A 24,313-nucleotide genomic window follows, 5' to 3' on the forward strand; every position below is an offset into this window, starting at 1 on the left:
CTTCGGGTCCCACTCAAGCCTAGTTGTTGCTTGCGGACATAGTTCTTACATCTCTGAGTAAGAGGATTCGGCCAATGTTCCCGTCCTCTCATACTGGGTGTCCAGTTGGTTTTATTAGACAAAAAAGGGGGAGATGTGGAGCACCGCTATCTCGTAAACATCCTGTGCTGAGTCATTTCCTCAGTGCTATCTCGTAAACATCCTGTGCTGAGTCATTTCCTCAATAACAACTCGTAAACATCCTGTGCTGAGTCATTTCCTCAATAACAACTCGTAAACATCCTGTGCTGGAAATCCCCGCCCCGGGCAGCTCCGCCTCAGGGATGGGGCAATCAGTGTTGAGCCAATCATGGCTTGCCACGTCCGAGGCAGGGAGAATTTCTTATAAAAAGGAGGGGCTCGGACTGCCTGGGGTCTCCGGTTGTGAAGCTTATGCTCTCCCTCTCAAGACGCATAAAGCTTGCTGCAGAAGAACCCTATTGTGTGTGGTGTCCTTATTCGCGGGCGAATTAGAGAACACTCACACATTTTCTTCAGGAGAATGGAAACTGATGGGTTGCTCTTGCTACTGTAGATATACCTATATACCCATGCACTAGTTGGATTCAATGAATTACATTATTTTTAAATGAAGAAAAAGTTGGAAAGGGTACAGGGTGGAGGGTGATCCAAAGTGGTGTGGGGAGTGGGGTGGTTATAGTCAAAATACATCATATACATTTAAGAAATGCTCAAAGAACACACAAATAAATACACATTGTAAAGTTATAATAACTGAAACTATATGGAATCTGAGTAAAGACACAGAATGAGAAATATATATAGAAGAAATAATAAAACCATAAATACATGGCCATCTTTCACAGTATACAACTACAAAAATCTACAACTACATAAAGTCAAAGGAGACTTTCCTCAACACATGGTTTTGGGAAAAAAAATGGGTGTAAGTATGAAAAAAAATGAAATGTGAGTCTTATTTTAAACTACATATACATACTTCAAAATAAAGACCTAAGGCTACAAAGCTAGAAGAAAGCAAAGGTAAAATCCTTATGGCACCTGTCTTAGCAGTGATCTTTGACTAACACCAAAAATACCAGCCACAAAATGAACACTAATTTAAAAAACGACTTTGAAGCAAAGAAAACAGCAGAATGAAAACTGAAACTTAAGAACTAGGCCAAAGGGTCTGAAAATACATAAATATTTCACATATATATGAAATATATTTGTATGTGTATGCATATATACATATACTTATATACATTATATATGCGTGTGAAATATATAAATATTATATATATATATAATTTTGGTTTTTGGGTTTTTTTTTAAAAGAAATTCTCAAAGTTTGACAATTCCAGGCTAGCTAGAAATACACCCTGACAAAATGAAACTCTGTATCTTTATGCACCCTTCCCCCACAAAGGATGTAAAAGAAGTTAGTTCCTAATTTTTGATAAGGAACCACTACAACTCAACAACCAAAAAACAAACAACCAAGCAATCCAATTAAAAATGAACAAAAGATTGTTCTCAGCATTTCCATACTCAGGCAAATGAAAGTCACAGACCACAGTGAGGCAACACCTTACTCCTAGCTACTAAAGACATTAGAAAATAAATGATGGCCATGAATCAATGGAAGGAGAGGTCCTTGGTCCTATGAAGGCTCTATAGATGCCCCAGTGTAGGGGAATTGAGGGCGGGGATGTGGGAGTGTGTGGGTAGAGGAACACCTTCATAGAAGCAAGGGGAGGGAGGATGTGATAGGGTGCCTCTGGGAGGGAGAGAAACCAGGAAAGGGGATAATATTTGAAACGTAAATAAAGAAAATATCCAATGAAAAAAGAAAATAGATGATGGCAGGTGTCAATGGTACTACTAGTAGTACGTGCTGTGAAAAGGAGTACAGCAGATCTTTCAAAAATTTAAAACTACCCTACGATCCAGCCATCCCATTTCTGGGCATGTACCCAAAAGAATTAAATTAGCCATTCAAAAAGGCAATAACTTGACCATGTCTACTGTAGTACTATTCACACAGTCTAGAGGTGGAAATAACAGAAGTATTTATCAACTGATGAATGAATAAAGAATATGTAACATATACACACAGTAGAATCTTCTGCACTCTTAAAAAAGTAAAGAGCTCTGTCATTTAGGACAACATGGAAGGAACTAGAGATCACTATGCTAAGAAAGCTAGGCACAGAAAGAACCATATTATCTCATGCATATGGGGAATATAAGTGTTGATCTTCTAAGTTTGAAGAAGACAGTGATGACCAAAGGCTACGGAGACTGTAAGAGGGAAGAAATGGATGGTTAAAGACTGATTAGTGAAGATAAGTACAGTTGGATGGGAGCAAAAAATTACATTGTGCTACTGTATAGTCGGAAGACCATAGATTGCAACATACTATGCATTTCTAATAATTACCTTAAATAAAAGTTTGTGAGATAAATATAATTTATACATATATTAAAATATGACATGGTATCCATTAATATGTGTATTTTATGTTTTCAACTATAAGTTAACATAAATTTAATTTTAAAAACAAATACAGTAAAATATCTAAAAACTTTTTTTTTAAAAAAAGGTAATACGGGAAACTGCTTCAAGTTAAAAATTTAATAAAGTTTTTCTAATTAAAACCAGTATTACTATTAAGAACAACAGAAAATATAAAGTCAAAAAACAAAATGAAAATCTAAAATCCTACACACACACATGCACACACATGAGCACATACAGGCATGCATGCATATGCACACGTACACACAGGCATACACATGAACAAGCACATATGCATGCACACCCACACATTCATAATTTAATGATTGTGAAGGAAAAACAAGTCAGTATGATCTGAGACATTAGACTCACCACTTTTAAAAAAATGTCCCAATCTTAAATTATCCATTCAAATAAAGTAGCACACATAGGAAGAATCCATCTAGTTTATCACACAAAAAAATTTCAGAGTGGGGCCAGAACATTAGAGAGGATTTGAATTCTGAGACACCTCTAAGTCCTTACTGACACTAGATGGGAGCTCTATAAAGTCTCCAGACACCAGGTGACTCATGAACGATGAAACACATACCCCAACAGTAAACTCAATGGGTTAATTTCCATTTTCTTAAAAATAAATGAGAGAAAATTAATTCTTCAGATGAGTAGACAGTTAGGGAAGGAAAGTCAGAGGACTTTGGAGGCTCAAGAGCTGACATAGCTGTTGTCTACCACACATCTCATATTCATCTCAGCCCTCAGGAAGTCAAAGCAGAAGGACTGATACAAGAGTGACATAGTAAGTTTCAGGCCAACCTGGACTGCAGAGCAAGAAACTGTCTAAGCCCTTCTACCTAATATCAAAAAGATACGGCTTATATCCAACTTTGGGAGGAAAAATGAGCAAACTCAATCAAGCTTCAGTAAATGTTAAAAATCCATTTATAATAACATTCTTCAAAGAAATCCAACGACAGGGAGCACTGCATTAATCTATCACCTAATAAACACCTTGTCATCACATCCTGGACTGTGAACTCAAGATTTTAAAACAAAACAAGATATTGATCCTTGCTGTCAAGAAGTTTACAAAAGGCAAACAAAAGTAATAGAAATGATACATTTATTTCAAAAACTGGGGAGGGGCTGGAGGGATTGCTCAGTTGTAAAGGGCAGTGCCTGCTCTTCCAGAGAACCCAGGTTTGATTCCTAGTACTCACAGGGGATCTAACGACCTTCTGTCTCTAACTCTAGTTCCAGGAGATCTGAAATTTTCTTCAGATTTTTATGGGTAGTATACAACATGGTACATGGATATAACATGCTGGCAAAACATACATACACATAAAATAAAAAAAAAAAAAAAGGGAATAAAGCTAAAAAATATGTAGCCAGAGGACCTACCTAGCCTACCAAAATCAGGGTAAGTACTGGGGGGAACTTGCTGTTTGACACTGAGACCTCAAAGACACAAGAGCTGTTATGACCACAGCTCTAGGTTGAGGTCTCTGTTGTGAATGAAGAACTCAGTGTGCCGAAAGCCTAGGGTAGATGAATGAGAGTTAGGCATGAGAAGGGTGTACACACTAGCCTGTATATACTTCAAAACAAAGAATACTGCAAGTATAGAAAATAAAAATATTATTAGTGCCACACTGTTATTTTTTTCTATATTCCTAAAATACATCACAATTTATTGATCAAAAGTATTACTAAAATAATATTTTAGGATAAAAAAAGCGAGGGCTAGGTCTGCAGCTCAGTGATAGAGCACTCACCTAGCATGTAAAAAGCCCTACAGAGTATTTCAAAATAACAACAAAAACTTTTGTCTTTGTTCATTTTATTCGGATTTTAAAAGATTATTTTGCTTTCATTAAAGTCTTAGAGAAGCATGATAGAATAAGTTATTCATTTAGAAAAGAAGGCTATTAATATTCTAATAAGTTGTTGACTATGATAAAATATAATAACATCTATAGGAAAATAATAGACCTTACTCATTACCAGGCCATCAGATAAAAGAATATTAAGATAGAAGTAGAAAGTGGCAAAATAGGTACAAAACAGCATATCAAAAGACTGGGAGTATAGCCTCATGGATATCACAGAGCTGATCAGTATCATAATGTTGTTCATGAGTCACAGGAGATTGATTACTTACGCTAATCAATCCTACTATTTACTAATATTCTAAAGTTTAGACAAAAATCTCAGAACCCTTCCCATTTGGTATCTGAAACTAACATGCATACAGGCAGTTTACTGGAAACATTTTACTACCACATTCTATCCTGAATTTTACACATAAGCACCATATAGCTTGTATATAAAATGTGTTCAATTAAAAAAATATTTGTGTACTGTTTTCTCAGAAGAACTTTATTTTAAAGTAGTCCAAGGGTGATTTATCATTTTCCAGCCCTAGTTAAACAAGCAAGACAATAGAAACAGAACAATAAAGTGTAACACATTACAAATATATTTATATCTAATTACAAATAATGAATCCAGATACAAATACATCTTTACACTATTGTTTTAACATAATAAGAATGAATAAGTCTCTTACCTTTCCTCTGGTGTATCTACATGAAATGTTCTCTCTATAACAGTGGTCCACTGAAGACATCTGATAATAAATGTATTTGGCTTTGGTCGTTCTGTTTTCATTAACTGACATTCTATAAATAAAATTAAGTATCTCTTTAAATACACAAGTACTTAAACTATTAAATAAATAGTTGACAACTACACAGTGTTATTCTAAACAAAATACACAGCAACTTATAGCTTTCCACAAATTATCTGTTCAAGGTTATTCACAACCTGACCTTAGTATTTCTTTGGAGCCCATCTTCAGTCTGACTGGTTCAACCTGCTAAACCAGACTCTTCAGTTTTTCCCAAACAAAACAAGTCTTGTTCCTTCCTGTATCTTTAACTTTTGCTTCTCTAGCTTTTACTATCAGAAACACCTATTTATTTTAACCCTTTACATTTTAAGGCACCAACTGTCATAGCAATACCAATCCTTTAAAGTCTAAATCAAATCATAATCATTCCATAAATGTTTTGTTTACTTTTGGGCAGAGACTTGTTTTTTCTATGTCTATAGTTTCACTTATTTATTAGTATGCCCCTTCTTGTTCACCTGACATTGTTTTATAGTATCAAACATCTTTAAAGGATTGCTTTTATCTTTTATCACTGTGAGGTCTTCTCAAGCAACAAACTGTAATTGCAACAAACTGTAATTCTTAAGTGTACACAGTCACTAGAATCAGTCAGCCAGGAACTGATTAGATTCTGTTAGGGAATATCTATGAAGATGTCAAAGCACATGTCTAATTTTGATGGTATGAATTAGAGTTCAATGCCTCTCTCACAAGGGAAAGGAATCAGAAGTCACTTGTAAACAGTAATAAGCTAAGTAAGACATGGGTGCCCTTAATAAGAGCCTGTAACCCTCCCTCACAAGTGAAAATTCAATTATGGGCTTGATAAGACAGTGATTTCTTCAGGTGATGGGGCAGAGGGAGAGAGAAGTGCCACTGTGTTGCTCTGTATGACTAGAAGGGCAGTAACAAAGAACCATCATGAAAGAGAATAAATTGTTAAAAGAACGAACAAAACAAAGCAAAAAAAAAAAAAACCAAAAAACAAAGTTGAGTTCTCCTAGGGAGATAACACACAAGAAGCAAACATAGACCAGGGAGTCTTAATTTGGCTGGCCTTAACCCCAGGGTAAGGCCTAAAGCTGTTGTACTGAGCAGTGAATGTCAACACTGACAATTAGAAGGGCAGATGCAGCAAGGGCTCTAATCAAATGAGGAAGTGCTGACCAGATCGCCTTAACTGAGAATCACCCTAGAGAGCCTAAGAGCTTCAGGCTGCAGGTCAGCAGGCAGGGAGAACTCAGGAGCGACCTATCTAGAAAGTACAAAAGCAGGCATTCTGCCTGTACACAGGCCAGTATTAGAGCAGATTTCAACAGATACAACACATTTATAAATCATTCACTAGCTAAATAATTAGCCACTCCTGAAGCATACGAAGCAGGAAGCAGGTAGTATCTCCATAAGAGGATTACCTGCCTAGCCCCACAGACTGCACTTAAGTATGGTATGCAGAGGTCCTAGTGCATGAACAAGGATGGATGCTAGTGAAGTGAAGATAGTTCTAGCAGACATCAGATACTTGTCCAGTATCAGCAACAGCATCAACAAGAGAAAAAGACAAGTCTTCAAGTTCAACAAACCCTCCCAATATATGCACCTGGCTCACTACACAGAGAGGAGCTCCATCCAATACTTCACCTTTTCTTTTAATCTTTGTATACTACTTTTCATTTTTACTAAACTTTTAATAATACTTCTAGTGGATTTTATATCATGCTATTTGTCATTCCTTTTTATATGTTAATCTAATTTTTATGTATTCATCGGTGGTCACTCTTTTTTCCTTCTTATCTTTTCTTTTATTTCCTCAGGCTTCTTTCACTTCTCATTTAATATTATTTTAATGTCTTAGATTAACAAACCCATTTTTAATTTCTTCTTTATTTCCTATCCTTCATTTAAATAATCTTGTTTATGAAAATGTCATCACTCATTACTCTTTCCTTTTTTTTTCAACTTTAATCTCTCCTCAAATCTATCCCTTCAGAACATTCTTTTCAATCCCCTGTGAATTTATTTAACCTTGCTTTTTCTATTTCTGTGCATTCCATTCCCGACTGGTAGCTTTGATGAGCATAGTCCCCATATGTTCACTTCTTAGAATGCTTGGTCCTCAGTTGGGAAGACTTAGAAGGTATGGCCTTGTTGGAAGAGGTGTGCCACTAGAGCTGGGCTTTTGGTTTCAAAAGCTTGCATCATTTCCAGTATCTACCTCTTTTTTTTGGGGGGGGGGGGCGGCTCCTTGCCCCTCAAAAAGGTAACAGAAAGCCATACCAAGAAACAAGCAAATTATAAGAAATATGAAAAATCTTATGGTATCAAGATTCCTCAACACAATTAGAAACACATCAACTACCAAACTATATTAAAATATAAAAATATAACATGAAATTTTTAAAAAATTATCAGTAAAAATAAAAACATGAAAGAGGATTACAAACAAGCAGACAAATCCAATTTTGAAACCAGAAAGTAAAGTCAGCAACATAGGAAGAAAAATAAAAATAAAAACAAAAAGAACAGGAAAATGGAGGGGAATAATCAACAATACTGGTTTTAAAAACATTTAACAAGGAAACTGATATAGGAGAGGGTAACTGAAAATGAAACTCTTAATGGGAACAAAAAAGCAAAGAAAAGAAAGAAAGAAAGAAAGAAAGAAAGAAAGAAAGAAAGAAAGAAAGCAAGCAAGCAGAAAGCACCATCAATAATAGACAGACAGAGTAAGACAAATTAGATATAAACAGCTAAGTCAACAAAGCACTACAACTAAAGTCAATAAGGAAAAGTAAACAAATGGACACACCATAACATCAAAGAATTCTGAGAAGTAAGCAAGGGGGCAAATCTATTAACTCACAACAGCAAAGGTCTGAGATAAACATTTAAGGAATTAAAAATGTTTTCCCTAAGTCTATAGAGACAGATATCCAAATACGAGTAATGTTTAAAACCCCAGACAGACATGGGTATCTATCTCTGCAGAACACAATAAAGTCAAAATAAGAAAAAAAAAAATCCCAATTCAAGAAAAAAAAATTAAAATCTTTATGGGAAAAAACCTCCAACTCACAAAGGCAAACATGTTAGAATTTAGAATAATATCAGATCTCTTATTAGTATCCTTAAAAGTTAAGAACCATGGAATGTTGCTACATTCAGCAAAGTTAGCTATGAAAATTGACAAAAGAGACATTTAAAGACAAACACCCGAGAGCAGTTCATGGCCACTAAGCCAGCACTAACTACTGGAGGTTTTCACATGAATATGGAACACAGAAAGACCATCTCAATCGTAAGAGCATGGAAAAAGAGCAAAGTTCCAACAGAAAAGAACTCATCATGTTCAGTGCAGTAAACCAACACATCCCCCTATTAACAAGGGAGAGAAAAGGCCAAGGAACAGTCCAACTAGTCAGAAAAACAACTGACAAAATTATCACAATGAATAAATATCTCTTAATATTAATTTAAAATATAAATAATCTCAACTCATCAATGAAGAGACACAGTTTGGTAGACAGGATTGAAAAACTAAATCTAGCTATCTGTTGTTTCCAAGAAATACATCTTACTGGTAAAAGGACCCAAAGACTGAGTCAAAAGGTAAAAGACAATCTATCAAGCAAACAGAAAAAAAAACAAAAACAAAAACAAAAAAACAAGCTGGCATAGCTATTCCGATAACTGAAGTATACTTCATGATAAAAATAGACAAAAAAGATAAAGAGAAAGCCACTACACATTAAATAAGAATAATTTATCAAGAAGATAAAATAATTATAAATATGAACATATCAAATGTTAGGTCTCCTAATTTCATGAAAAACTGACCAACATAAAAGGTCACATAGGTCCTGAAATACTAATAAATACATGATCTCCATGTCCTAATCTGTAGACAAGTCATCCTACCTAAAACAAATTTAACCTAAATGAAAGCAGCACTCCCAGAGCTCTGTAAAATAACAATCTTATGCCATAAAATACTAACTTTTCAGATTATTTTTGTGGCCAGCATTGTGTATGCCTGGTATATATGACACATGCATTAAACTGTGCCTCTGTGATCTGGGCAGCAAAGAAATGGTCACTGGGTGTCCTCCTTAGCACTGTCCATCGTACTCTCCTGAGGTAGGGAGCATCCACTTTCAAAGCTCTGTTAAACTGGCTCTTACATTAAGCAGTTACACTAGTGAAGCTCTCCAGAGTAACCAACTACAAGCTGAAGTTCACACACTCTGCTTACTGGACACCATTCTGACCCACAGATGATAGTTTGTTCAAAATTCTAATTTTTCTGCAAACTTGAAAGCCAATTAACACTTATATGTACATATTTCCAAAAGGAATTACAATAAATTATCTGTTCAGTTTTTATTTAAAGGTTTAAAATTGTATTTCAACCTTTTTAATCTTTAAATACTACTTTTATCCTTTTAAAAATATTCTACTAAGGCTTGGCATGGTGGCACATATCTTTAACTCTATTACTCAAGAACCAGTGGCAGTTGGGGCTCTATGAGTTTGAGGCTAGCTTGGTCTACATAAGGAGTTGCAGGATACCCAGGGCTATATATTGACAGCACCTCTCTCCTCTAAATAAATAAAGAAATGATGTCTAATTACAATTCCATTTTAAAGGTACTGAAGATAGGTAAAGTCTGTGGCCAATAAGTAGCAATTTCAGAACAACCATTAAATGACCATTGTGCCAAATGCTGCACTCTGGTTTCTAAATGTTTCCACCTTAAAGCAAAAACACAAACAGTGTAATTACCCTCCATTTTGTAAATGAGCACATCTACAAGGCTCAAACTAGCTAAAAATTTGTTCAAAATGCACAGCTTGTGTGAAACTGTTTGAACACATACCTCAATAGTATCTGAAAAAAAAAAGTGCTAGAAAAATTGTCTATGAAAACTGAGTAATATGTGAAAACGAGGAGACTAGATCTAGTCCATTTTGTTTGCCCCTCCTACTCCTTCTCTGAGCTTGGTTTCTCTCCATCTATGATACCTTTTCATTATAAAGAAAAGAACTTTCACCTGCTAACCTTACTCCAGGAAAGAAGAGGTTGGATCATTTCTAGTTACTGTTCCTGAGCCAAAAACATTACACAAAAGCAACATATATTTTTCCATGCAAAGAAAATAGAAAATACAACAAATTCTCATTCTTTATTGCTTAACAAAGTCAATAATTAGGAGCCTATGATCAGGATACTAATATAATTTTTCTATTCTTGTAGATGTTCTTCACTTTTATGATCTGTATTTCAAAATCTGACATTTTAGAATACTACTTTAGTACCTTCACTGGACACTATTTGAAGCTTTAAATCATAAACCTCTCCAAATATTTTTTTCTTTAATGTATATGATTGCCATGGAAATCACTATTACTCAAAGCATATTTTGAGAGGCAGCATTTTCACCACTAACATTTTTCCACCATATCCTGCCTTTCATGAAATAAATACATGTATTAGGTGTTCCACAATAACCTTTTTCTGCACACATGAAATTGCTAATAAAAATGAACTGTATTTACTATGAAATAATAATTCAAACACAAAAGTAAAGTGCAACCCTTTACTGAAAGAATTTTAATATAGTTACAAGCATTTAATAAACACAAAATAAGGAATTGGGAACAATAACTTTGTATTTATTCATTTTAATATACTAGCCCTGGACATTAAAATGTGGTAACATATATAACAAGTAATCTACAATGAAGTTAAGTGTATAGTTTGATGATATAACAAAATGCGACTTAGTACCTTAAATACCTTTTCTGTTTAATATCTTTTTTCTCCTTACAATAAGGTCTCATGTACCCCAGGCTGGCCTCAAACAGTTTTTAGCTGAAAATGACCTTGAACTTCTGATCATCTTGAGTGTTGAGAATATAGCCCTGTACCATCATACTCAGTTTTATAAGGTTTTGGGGCTGAACCTCAGGCTTTGTGAATTCTAGGATAGAAGTCTACCAAATAAACTACTTTTAAAATTTATAGAAGAATTTATTCAGCTCTGTCAGTCTATGACAATTTTGCTTATTCCTTTGTCAAAATAAAATTATCTATAACAATACAAATTATTGATGGGAAAAAGACATAAAATTTTGTAAAGTAACAAAAACATAGAATGATTTATAATGTAAACAATAAATCTGCAAATAATAGACTATAGTGAAGTTCAAAATGACTTAAATATTGCCTTAAATGTATTATATGCATATTTTAAGTTATAAGAATAGCCTATAGAAAGAGACTCTATCAGTATGCATTTGGAAGCAGTAACTGTTGCTAGTTCGATGATTCAATTACCATGAACTATTTTGGCATGTTTCAAAAGCACTGCCATTTTAAAACATACAAAATATCTAAAAATGCAACTATGGTAATAGATTCTGAGTGCATGGGTTGGGGTGAGAGAAAAAGACAATGACAAATTGGTCCAAAAGGACACTGAGACTTCATAGTTGGAAGACTATTGTGCTGACAATTAGTAACAGAGGAAGCAGAGCACAAAACAAATGAATGAAAAAGGCTGAACTTGCAGTGAAAGGCCTTATTATAGTGCAGAAACATTGTTATAATAAAGGGGCAATGTACTCTCCTCTATGGAACTTCCAAACAGCACCCCAATCTCTTTTCTCTTCCCCTGCATTGCATTTTCCCATTAGCATCTGCTTGATTATGTATTATTTCCAACCCAAAACAATTGCTCTATATTATTTCTAAATCCTGAGGTTGAAAGGCCCCTCCTTTCACTCTGGCCTTAGGCCTCATTTAACATTACTAGAAATATAACAAATTCTTTCAAATCAAGACAGATATGGGATTGGGGGACACTAAGGCAGTGATTTAGCACTAATAGTTCAGGAGAAGCAACAAACATGTGAAACTCAAATGCAATTTGCCAAAATGTTGAACTATATAATTTATCAAGAATATCCAGATGATATTTCCTCTAAAACTTATTGTCTGTGCTGTGGCTTCTGTTATAATTTGAAGATCAATGCTGAAAGCTGTATAAACTAGTAACTTCTCTTCACCATTACTCTTTCCTCAGATAGAAGTGGTCCCCAACTGAGAAATGTATCTTTATATACTAGATGAGAATGCTAAGGATTGATTAATAACACTGACAAACTAGTTAAGAAGATTGTAAGCACTTCTTTCCTGAATTCCCCACTAGAAAAAGCTGTCACCCTGAAGCCCTAAGCAGTAGACAAGCTAAAGTAAGGAGGAAGACTAGAACAAGCACTGGACTTAAAGCCTCTGCTTTATTTTACATGTGTCAAAATTCTGATGCAGGACAGTTATATAATTTGCTCAAATTAAGGAATATATATATATATATATATATATAAAAATCAATAGACCTGATTGTTATATTGGTGTTTACCTTATATATCCTAAACAGGTTCACCATACTCAAAATGTACTTTGAGAACATGTATGTGTGAATGTACCATGTATCAGATCTGCAAGATCATATTTTTCTGTGGGTACTTAACTCAATATATAACCAAGATGATTTCAAGTTAAGCATTAGACCATACTTACTTGCTTTGAAACTCTAAGAAAATTTTAATCTCTATAGATCTGCTTTATTATTATCTCCTGGGGGAGAATAATATTTAAGTCATGTTTCTTATGGTAAATATAATTATAAAAAGTAAAACAATTGATATATAGTAGGTTTTTAAATGTCAGTTCTTTCCTTACTCCCATCAATCTCCCAGTTCCCTATTATTAAATTTTAAAATGGGATTAAAGCACCAATTACAATGGGCATCTAATCATGACTCTAATTATCATTTTTAAAACCACACACAATCCTCTACTATCTAAAAACTAAAATTTTAAGTTGCAAAGTAATTTACAGAAAAGAAATGGTCAAAGACAAAATCATGTAAAAGTATATATGTTCAACCAAATATTTTCTATAGATTTTATCAGATCATAACTGATTAGAATTGGAAAGCAACAAGCAGAATTGGTTTTGCCATTCAAATATGAAAGGGCATCACAGAAGACAACACAAGGATTAGTAGTAAGATAAGACAATAGAACAAGGACCCTTAGCTATGCATCAAAGTTGACTTGGTATCTGGTGGTTTATACATCAGTTTAGATGATGAACAACACCCATCCTCTCTCTACCCACGTTACAGCGCCACCCCACAGAAAAAGATTTGTTTTGTTTTATTAATGAAACATTTCAAGAGAGGCATATCTGTTCCAAGCTAAAAACTATACTTGAAAAATAGTGTTTACTCTAAAAGCACTACCTTTTTGGTGGGATTTGAAATACAACATTTATCTGTGTCAATAAAATTATTTTATGAGTTATTAAGTGACACAATAAATAGCAATGATACTACAGAAATAAACAAACAAACAAACAAAATCCACGAGATAAACTAATGCAATTCCTAGGGCCTAATTCTGACTTTGTGCAAACAAATATCTGGGATGACCGAAGCAGTCCTTTAACTATTTTCAAGGGGCATGTTTCTTTCTTTCAGGTATTCCTCTGTGAGGGCTAATTTTATGTCTATTTGACACAGTCTAGAGTAACCTCAGAAGAGGGAAACCCAATTGAGAAAATGCCCCCATAAAGCTGGTCTGTAGGCAAGCCTATAAGGCATTTTCTTAATTAATGGTTGATGTGGGAGGGCCCAGCTTTTTGTGAGTAGTGCCACTCCTGGGATCATAGTCCTGGGTTCTAGAAGAAAGCAAGCTGAGCAAGCCATGAGGAGCAAGCCAATAGGCAGCATTCCTCCATAGCCTCTGCATCAGCTCCTGTGTTGATTCCAGCCCTGATTGAGCTCCTGCCTCACTGCTTTTGACCTGTAACTGTGAGTGAAAAGATGCCTTTCCTCCCCAAGTTGCTTTTGGTCATTATGCTTCAACACAGAAACTGTACTAAGACATTAGTTTTAGTTTTCCAATAGTTTTCCAATAGTTTATAGGATATGACATACCATTGAGCTCTGAGAATTTCATACCTATTTATTCAAAAAGGAAGATATTCAGTCCGAGTTTCTGATAATTTTTTAGTTGCAGAGACGAAGTTTGGAGCTGAGACAAAGGAGTGGACCGTCTAGAGACTGCCATATCGGGGGATCCATCCCGTAATCAGCCTCCAAACGCTGACATCATTGCATACACTAGCAAGATTTTGCTGAAAGGACTCTGATATAGCTGTCTCTTATGAGACTATGCTGGGGCCTGGCAAACACAGAAGTGGATGCTCACAGTCAGCTATTGAATAGATCACAGGGCCCTCAATGGAGGAGCTAGAGAGAGTACCCAAGGAACTGAGGGGAACTGCAACCCTATGGGTCGAACAACAATATGAACTAACCAGTGCCCCTCGGAGCTCGTGTCTCTAGCTGCATATGTATCATAGGATGGCCTGGTTGGCCATCAGTGGAAAGAGAGGCCCATTGGTCTTGCAGACTTTATATGCCTCAGTGCAGGGGAACACCAGGGCCGGGAAGTGGGAGTGGGTGGGTGGGGGAGTGGGGGGAAAGGGACGGTGTGGGGGACTTTTGAGATAGCACTGGAGATGTGAATGAAGAAAGTACCTATAAAAAAAAAAAAAGAATAGTATTTTTGCCTAGAATCCAGCCTGTCTTTTAAAATATTACTATTTCTCTAAAGAATCTGAATCTCCAGAGAGAATTTTCTCTATAGTCTAGTTTCTAATGAATCTCCCCTTTCCTAAAATTTGTATTTTAATTGTAAAACTTACTCCAGAATTTAATCATGAAACATGTCAAGAACCAATTACAAGCGTCACAAAGTATTTTTGCTACTATATTACAAATTCTTCAGATCCACTGACTATTATGTGTGGAATGATAAAATGAACACGTAAGTTGTTGTTTGTATTGTTACTCGTATAGTTAATTTCTGGCTCTAACAACTACCAAGAAGTATATCACACAATGTTCTGAGCCTTTTCACAACAGGAAACAAAATACTTAACTCACAGCATTCCTGTAACAAGTGAATGAGATAACAGTATCTGAAAGGGTATGGCACATACTAACAACTTTTTAAAGATTGGTTTCCTCCATTTTTCATTCTTTGAGTATTAGGTACAATGTTGAGAATATAATACCCTCAAAAACTTTCTAAATATTCACTAGAGCTTAAGGTGTATGGCTAATCTTGATTTTTCAACTTGACTACATTTGAAATCAAGTAAACTGAGCAGCTGGGCATACATAGGAGGGAGTTTTCTTGATTGGACCATTTAAGGTGGAAAGATCTACCCTAAACCTGGGCCACAACTTTTAGTGACACTCACAGAAAAGGCCATGGAAAAAAGAAGCTTTTGTTTTTTGCCTGCTTGCCTTCACTCTCACTAGGAAGTTCATCTTTCCTGTTGCTGAGACACTCCTTCTCTGGTTATTAGAAACTACTTCTTCAAGATTTCAACATAGACTGAAGACCTTGCAATTCTTTAGGACTTCTCTGGGACTCCTGCAACAGATTGGGAACCTGAGACATCCAGTCTCATGTACTGAACAACTACCAGATTTTTGGCTACCCATTGTGAGCCAGCTATTGTTGTAATGACTACCTGGATTACACACACACCACACACACACACACACATACACACACACACTATTTTTTTTCAATCTCTCAGTTCTGTTTCTATAAAGACTAACTACACATGATAAACTTAACTTCATATATAAATCAATTATGTTATCACACATGATAGGCACTTTCAAAGAGTATGTATACCAGGTTGCTATCTAGGAACACAAGAAGAGAAAACAAGGAAAAAGTTAAGTTAAACTGGGGGTAGTCACCAGAAAGTCCCAGAAGCCAGGGAAGCAAGAGGCCTCAGAACCTAACAGGGATGACATTAGCTGAAATACCCAACAAAGGGGAGAGAGAACCTGTAGAGACCATATCCAGAGGTTAGGCACAGCCCCTGGATGAGGGATGGGTCTACCCACCCATCTCAAAAATATTAACTCAGAATTACTCCTGTCTAAAGAAAATACAGGGACAAAGAGTGGAGCAGAGACTAAAAGAAAGGTCATCCAGAGACTGCCCCTCCTGAGGATCCATGCCATGTGCAGACACAAAACCTAGACACTATTGCTGATGCCAAGAAGTGCTTGATAACAAGAGCCTGATATAGTTGTCTCCTGAGAGGTTCTGCCAGAGCCTTACCAATAAAGATGCAGATTCTTGCAGCCAACCATCAAACTGAGCACAGGGACCCCAATGGAGAAATTAGAAGGACTAAAGGACTGAATGATGTTTGTAGCCCCATAGGAAGAACAACAATAACCAACCAGACAGCCCCAGAGCTCACAGGAACTAAAGCACCAACCAAATAGTACACATGGAGGGACCCATGGCTTCAGCCGCATAAGTAGAAAAGGATGGCCTTGTCTGGCATCAAATGAATGGGAGGCCTTGGTCCTGTGAAGGTTCGATGCCCCAGCATATGGGAATGCTAGGGCAGTGAGGCAAGAGGGGGGTGGGGAAGCACCCTCATAGAAGCAGGGGGGAGGGGGGTGGGATAGGGGGTTTGTGGAGGGGAAACCAGGAAGGGGAATAACATTTAAAATGTAAATAAATAAAATAACCAATAATTTTTTAAAAAAAAAGTAATTGAAAGAAATTCAGAACAATTATAGACAGACCATCTATTATAGACAGGCAATAGATGGTCCACCATGATCGACCTAGCTCAGTGGTAGAGAAGAGCAGGTACAGAGTAAACTACTTCTGCTAGGGTTTGCTTCCATTCTGGTATCTTGGATCATAAGCTCCTTGAGCTTATCAATCCTGGCCTGCTTTCTCTTAAAACTCTTACCACATCGTCTTCCCTTGTTAAGAAGTGGTGATTTAAAACACAATTTACTTTTGTATCTCCCCAATGGATAGTAAGCAAGAGTTTCTTCAGAAAGACACTGGAAGATTATAAAAGAAAAAGGGAACTTCTGACTATGCAGGGGCAACAGCTGAAACATGCACAATCCTTAGCCAGCAGAAACTTGGTTCTTCAAAGGCCATTTGACTGAATTTACACTGTCATTTTCTCTTTTATTTTCAAATAGGTTATCTACTACTTATAGCGAGATAAAGTTAGACTCTTATTATTAGACTTAATTTCCCATCTATCTAAAATTTTCCTCAGAACTAGAAGTAAAAATGCATCCAATCTTCAAAAGATTAAGTATATAAAATAGTCTAAGAAGTTACTCAGAGCAAAAACACTTATAAATGTGCATAGTACTGAACTTAACAGAATGCAGCAATTAAAATAAAAGCATCATGGAGAGTTAGATGTAGCTCGTCATCAAGGTTTCCATTTCTAACACTACCAAAACAAAAATATAGAATATTAAGCCATACAAAGAAATACTAAAAAGATATGAGGTGTATATATACGAACATAGATATAATTTTTTTATTTTGTACAAATGTTTATGGATAAGTAAAAAATAGTAATTCAGCTTCCCCATGTTAAAAATGATAGATCAACTCTAAGATTTCTTTGTCTGAGAAAAGGAATGGTATTTGGACAACTTGGTTTTGACATATATATGCATTTATTCCAAGTATTTCAGAGAAAAGAATTTCTGAACATAAGAAGCCAATTAGGAGACTGTTAACAAAATTCAGGAAGAATTAATGAAGACCTGAGCTAGCTGGTATCAGGAAGAGCTGACTGATAGCTTGTTTGTTTGAAGATATACACCTACCACCACAGAATATAACCAGATAACTATTACATACTGCTTCTTGTACAAGTTCCATGGCATTTACTTTCTATAAAAATTCTTCCAGAGGAAAAAAGACAGCATTTTCAACAAATGGCGTTGATTCAACCAGAGGTTAGTATGTAGAAGAATGCAAATTGATCCATTCTTATCTCTTTGTACAAAGGAAAAGTCCAAGTGGATCAAGGACCTCCACATAAAAACCAGATACACTGAAACTAATAAGAGAGAGTGGGGAAGATCCTCGTATGGAGGAATTTTCCTGAACAAAAGACCAATGGCTTATGCTCTAAGATAACAATAGACAAATGGGATCTCATAAAATTGCAAAGCTTCTATAAGGCAAAGGACACTGTCAATAGGACAAAACGGCAACCAACAGAGTGGGCAAAGATCTTTATCAATCCAACATCCAATAAAGGGCTAATATCCAATATATACAAAGAACTCAAGAAGTTAAGACTCCAGAGAATCAAATAACCCTATTAAAATGGGGTATAGAGCTAAACAAAGAATTCTCAGCTGAAGAATATCAAATGGCCAAGAAGTACCTAAAGAAATATTCAACATCCTTAGTCATCAGGGAAATGCAAATCAAAACAACCCTGAGATTCCACCTCACACCAGTCAGCATGGCTAATATCAAAAACTCAGGTGATAGCAGATGCTGGCGAGGATGTGTAGAAAGAGGAACACTCCTCCATTGCTGGTGGGATTTGAAGCTGGTATAACCACTCTGAAAATCAGTCTGGTGATTCCTCAGAAAATTGGATATAGTGCTAACTGAAGACCCAGTTGCTTCTGGGCACATACCCAAAAGATGCTCCAACATATAACAAGGACACATGCTCTACTGTATTCATAGCAGCCTTAATTATAATAGCCAGAAGCTGGAAAGAATCAGATGTCCTTTAATAGAGGGATGGATATAGAAAATGTGGTACATTTACACAATGGAGTACTCAGCAATTAAAAAAAATGAATTCATGAAATTTTTAGACAAATGGATGGAACTAGAAAAATACCATCCAAACCCAATCGCAAAAGAACACACATGGTATGCACTCATTGATAAGTGGATATTAGCCTAAAAGCTTAGAATACACAAGATGCAATTCACAGACCACATGAAGCTCAAGAAAGAAGACCAAAATACTCATAGGAGCAAATATGGGGATAAAGTGCAGAGCAGAGGCTGAAGGAAAGGCCATCCAGAGACTGTCCCACCTGGGGATCCAATCCCATATACAGTGTCCAAACATGGACATTACTGTGAATGCTAATAAGTGCATGCTGACAGGAGCCTGATATAGTTGTCTCCTGAGAGGCTCTGCCAGAGCCTGACAAATACAGAGGCAGATGCTTGCAGCCAACTATTGGACTGAGCATGGGGTCCCCAATGGAGGAGTTAGAGTAATGACTGAAGGAGCTGAAGGGGTTTACAACCCCATAGAAAGAACAACAATATCAACGAACCAGACCCCCTAGAGCTCCCAGGGACCTAAACCATCAACCAAAGATTACACATGGAAGATTACACATGGAAGGACCCATGGCTCCAGCCACATATGTAGCAGAGGATGGCACTGTCGGGCATCAATGGGAGAAGAAGCCTTTGGTCCTGTGAAGGTTCAATGCTCCAGTGTAGGGGAATGCCAGGGCAGGGAGGCAGGAATGGATGGGAGGGAGAACACCCTCATAGAAGCAGGATGGGGATGGGATAGAGGGTTTTAATGGGGAAGCCAGGAAAGGGGATAACATTTGAAATGTAAATAAAGAAAATATCTAATAAAATATTCATTTTGGCCACTAAACCCATTTTTCTCTTCATCTACTATGTATCCAATGATAGTACTATACAGTGTCTATGTCAAATTCCTATATAAAAAAAACTATGATATAATCCTCTAGGCACCATGTAAGATACTAAATGATCAACAGACTTTTAAATTTTAATTATTATGAATTTTCATAGTTCATATCTATTTAGACAGTTAATGACCCTTCTAGATATACAAGATAAATGCTAAATCTAAATTTCTCTCTCCATATGTTTTGATTTAACCCATGAACTTATTTGTCTCCAAATATGAAATCCGAATCTAACTTCAGCCATAAAGATCATTTGGGTGGTTTTAAGAACCATAATTTTCTATTTTCAATGTGAGTAAAAAAATAGCTTAGATAGGAAACATTCATTTAAAAGAGGGGCAGCTAGGAATGTAGAAATCCTATCTTTTATAAAAGAGAATAAAGAAAAGTTTTGGAAAAGAGACATTTTCAGGATAGACCAATATTTGCAACACATAAGGCAGACTTCTAGGAGGAGTTTCTTGAGATAGGTGCTGGCATACCCTGCTTCTTATCACACAGAATAAACAGGAACCTTGCAAAAACAGGACGAACCTAAAGACATCTGGGCAGTTATTTACTCTTCCATAGAAGAATTTTTCCCTCTTTGAAGTTTAATAATCTAAGAATTCAGTAAAAAGATGTAAAATATCAGAGACCATGGCTAATGGACAGAAAAACTACTTTGCTCAAAGTACCATGTGACAGTATGTGTTTGTAGCAGTATTTTTCTTTTTTATTTATTATTTATTTATATTACGTATTTTCCTCAATTACATTTCCAAAGCTATCCCAAAAGTCCCCCATACCCCCCCCCCACTTCCCTACCCACCCATTCCCATTCTTTTGGCCCTGACATTCCCCTGTATTGGGGCATATAAAGTTTGCAAGTCCAATGGGCCTCTCTTTCCAGTGATGGCCGACTAGGCCATCTTTCGATACATATGCAGCTAGAGACAAGAGCTCCGGGGTACTGGTTAGTACATAATGTTGTTCCACCTATAGGGTTGCAGTTCCCTTTAGCTCCTTGGGTACTTTCTCTAGCTTCTCCATTGGGAGCCCTGTGATCCATCCAATAGCTGACTGTGAACATCCACTTCTGTGTTTGCCAGGCCCCGGCATAGTCTCATAAGAGAGAGCTATATCTGGGTCCTTTCAGCAAAATCTTGCTAGTGTATGCAATGGTGTCAGAGTAGCAGTATTTTTCAACTCAATGTGCATGTATTCTCACCAATGTTTTCTCAATCTATGACTATGAGAAATGAGTCATGGTAACTTTTAATTTTTAGTTATGGTTATGCCATCCTTAAAAATAAATCCTAAATTACATCTCTATCTCACTGCATTTCGAAGATATCTTCATTCAGAGTCCATATTTGATCTGATAAACTCAAATTAGAATAAAGGTCAAATGTTATCCACATCCCTAAGTACTTTATAAATTTCCATTCTACATGCAATGGCTACTCAACAATTTAAGTAATGATTTTTATATTCTAAATCAATGAAAACTGAAGATGAAAACAGTATGCTTGCATAGATTTCAAGTATTCTCCAAAGACACATTTTAAATGTTTGGCATTTAGTCTGGAGCTCTTGGGAGATGGTAGAAACTTCACGAGATGTGACCTGTGTCTTTTGGCCATATCCCTGAAGATGTTTATAAGAACCTGGTCCTTTCTCTTTTTGTTCCCTGGTCATGAGAAAAACCATTTTACTCTGGTACTTTTTCACCATTAACCAGTACCTCACTATGAGCTCAAAGCAAAAAGATTAACCTCTAATGCAGGAAACCCCCCAAACTAGGAGCACAAATAAATCCTTCTGCCTTCAGTGGCTTCTTCTATGCATGTTTTCACAACAGGACAAGTATATAATGCACTGACTAACTTAAGATCCTAGTATGATGGGAGGGAAAGAATAACATTTAAATGACAGCAGAGTACTGCAAGATTTTTTTTTTTTTATAAAAGAATCATTCTTTTTAATTATGTGTACGGAGGGGTATGTTCCAGTGAGTGCAAGTACTCATGGATGCCAGATGTGTCACTCTCCCTGGAGCTGGAGTTATAAAGCAGGAATGAGTCACCTGACATAGGTGCTTGGAGTAGAACTCAGGTCAGTATGTATGCAGTCTTAAATACTGAGCCATCTCATCAGCCTTGAATCACATAGTTTTAATCCTGGTATTTAAATACCATTATCTAGGAAGATAACCTTAAACAAATCACTGACTCCAAAGGCTTCATTTTCTTATCTAAAAAGGAGAAATTTACATAGTATGTGTTCAGATATTCAAGAATAATTATTAAAGTCATAATATGTAGACTCTATGAGATAAGATTAAACTATTTTACCTTGAATAACTCAGACGAATAAGTAAGACATATTATTCATGAACCAGATAACCAAGAAACAAGGTGATAAAAACACACACATATGCACCAAACCCCAGTTTGAGGAAAGCAGAAGAATAGTTTTAAATGAATCAATGAGGAAAAGAAATTTTAAAATTAACTAGACAAAAGAAAATTACACAGCAAATAGAAGATGAGAACATTCCAAGCCAAGACAAAGAGCAGAAGAGCAGCAAAGTTTTCACGGAGTTATAAACAGCTCAGCACTGCCGAAGCAGAACTGCAGAGCAGAAGAGACATGGAGCAGGAGCTGAAAGGAGCGGCCAGATTGAAGAGATCCTAGTATGAAACATTAAGGAAGCTGGATGCCATCCAGTAGGCAATGAAGATCCAAGGCAGAGTTTTCCTGGGGAGAATGGCATAGTTAAGATATAATTTTAGAAAGATCCTTCTGACAGACAAGTGAAAGAAGAACATGAGTGGCACAGACGAGACGCAGAAATCTAGTTAAGAGTATGCATCAGAGACTAAGAGAGTGAGTCATTCCAGGAAAATAGTTCGAGGCATACATAATAGGTTCGAACATAAGAATAAAATCAGCAGAACTAGGAATGGATTGAGAGTGTGGTAAAGATGCGAAGGAAAGCAAAAGATAGGGAACAGACCAAGATTTCTACTCAAGCAGAGACAGAACTCAAACACTGAACAAAGGAAAATAGGCAACTGTCTTGAGGTCAGCCTAGGAAAAGTAAAGGCTAAAAAACACATAGGGTGGCAATAATTTTCAGTGAAATTAATATGACACAATTCTCAGGAGAGCAGTCTGGTCTGAATACATGAAAAAGTGGGAATAAGGCACACAGTTTGTAACTAAGGTTTTATAAACAATATAATCCTGTAGATTCACGTGTAATGTACAAAGTGTGAAGTCCTTAGCTAGATGTTTATTAAATACCAAATTATACTTCCTGCGAATAAGAACACAGAGAAACCTGACAGCACAGAGGGCAACACCATCCCAAAAGTTTGGTCAGTAGAATGAAATGCAACTCAAAGCCAATCCAGAAAACAAATTAAAGCTAAAAATTAACTCTAAGCTTAACAAAGGATTTTAGCCAAATGTGTTACCTTGGCATTTGAGGAAAACGTAAAAGCAAGAAGGCCATTTTCAATGTTTTCTTGCTTGTTTCCCCTGAACCAGGACTAAATCTAGTAAAGACTTTCTGACTTTCCTTTAAAGCAGGTCTTAGTTCCTCCCTTGACAAATGTCTTTCCTATTTCTGGAACAATCTTTAACTCTGAAGGTTTCAAGAGAAAGCTCTCAACTAACAGGACATGCTCAGTCCTTTTCCAGCCTATTACCATTTTATTACCCATATTACCTATCATATTTGCCCATGATTATCTACCTTTACATTAATACACATGTCATAAATGTCATCATGGGGGATGCTGAAGTATGAAGGTCTCTGTTAGGTTGAAGCCACCCTATATGACATGTTCCAGGCTACTCAGGACTATACAGTGAAACTTTGGTGGGGGTACCTAGAGCACAAAAACATGTAAGTCTGAGTCTTAGTTTCCAAAGTCTAAATTAAATAAAATTAATGCTAGACAGATGTCTACGTATATTTTTCTTTTGTTTATAATGTCCTTAGCCATGATGCTGACATAAGAAGAAAAAATGTTGACTTTTCACCACAATTAAATATGAGGTGGACACTAGAGAAATCATCAAAAGTAGTTTCAATCAAATAGTAGTTAAGTGGTATATTTAGTGAGTATAAACGGCTTTGGGTTTTTTATTCCCACCCTGGTACTGCAGTCTGAAACCAGGGCCTTATGTATGCTAAGCATATACTCTACCCCTAGCCTGGACAATGTTATTAAGAAGTGAAGAAAATCAATATAATGAATACTGGGAAATAAATTTTAAAATCCTTCTGGTTCATATCATAATTTTTTTAAATGAGTAAAAAGGCTATCTCTTGGAAATTTTATTAAAGTCCATATACAAGTATAATGTTCGTGTATGACCACACACATATACATATTAGTACTTATATGTGCACATGTGTGTGAAGCCAGGTGTCACCTTCCTCAATCACTCTCCACCCT

General features: G+C 36.2%; 1 protein-coding gene across 4 annotated transcripts in view; it reads right to left on the reverse strand.

Moving 5' to 3' along the window:
• Akt3 (AKT serine/threonine kinase 3) overlaps positions 1-24,313 on the reverse strand; it is a 241,042-nt gene that overhangs the window by 92,861 nt on the left and 123,868 nt on the right. For 3 of the 4 annotated variants that reach the window (XM_021162759.3, XM_085843271.1, XM_029481052.2), the window contains exon 4: positions 5,097-5,208. In XM_021162759.3, the coding sequence (XP_021018418.1) occupies positions 5,097-5,208 (112 nt within the window). Of the gene's footprint in view, positions 1-3,928; positions 4,063-5,096; positions 5,209-24,313 lie in introns of those variants that run through there. The other variant, XM_029481047.2, reaches the window with a different exon arrangement.

Source organism: Mus caroli, unplaced genomic scaffold (genome assembly GCF_978045245.1).
Source record: "Mus caroli unplaced genomic scaffold, Mus_caroli_1 scaffold_1, whole genome shotgun sequence".
Taxonomy (NCBI): Eukaryota; Metazoa; Chordata; class Mammalia; order Rodentia; family Muridae; genus Mus; species Mus caroli.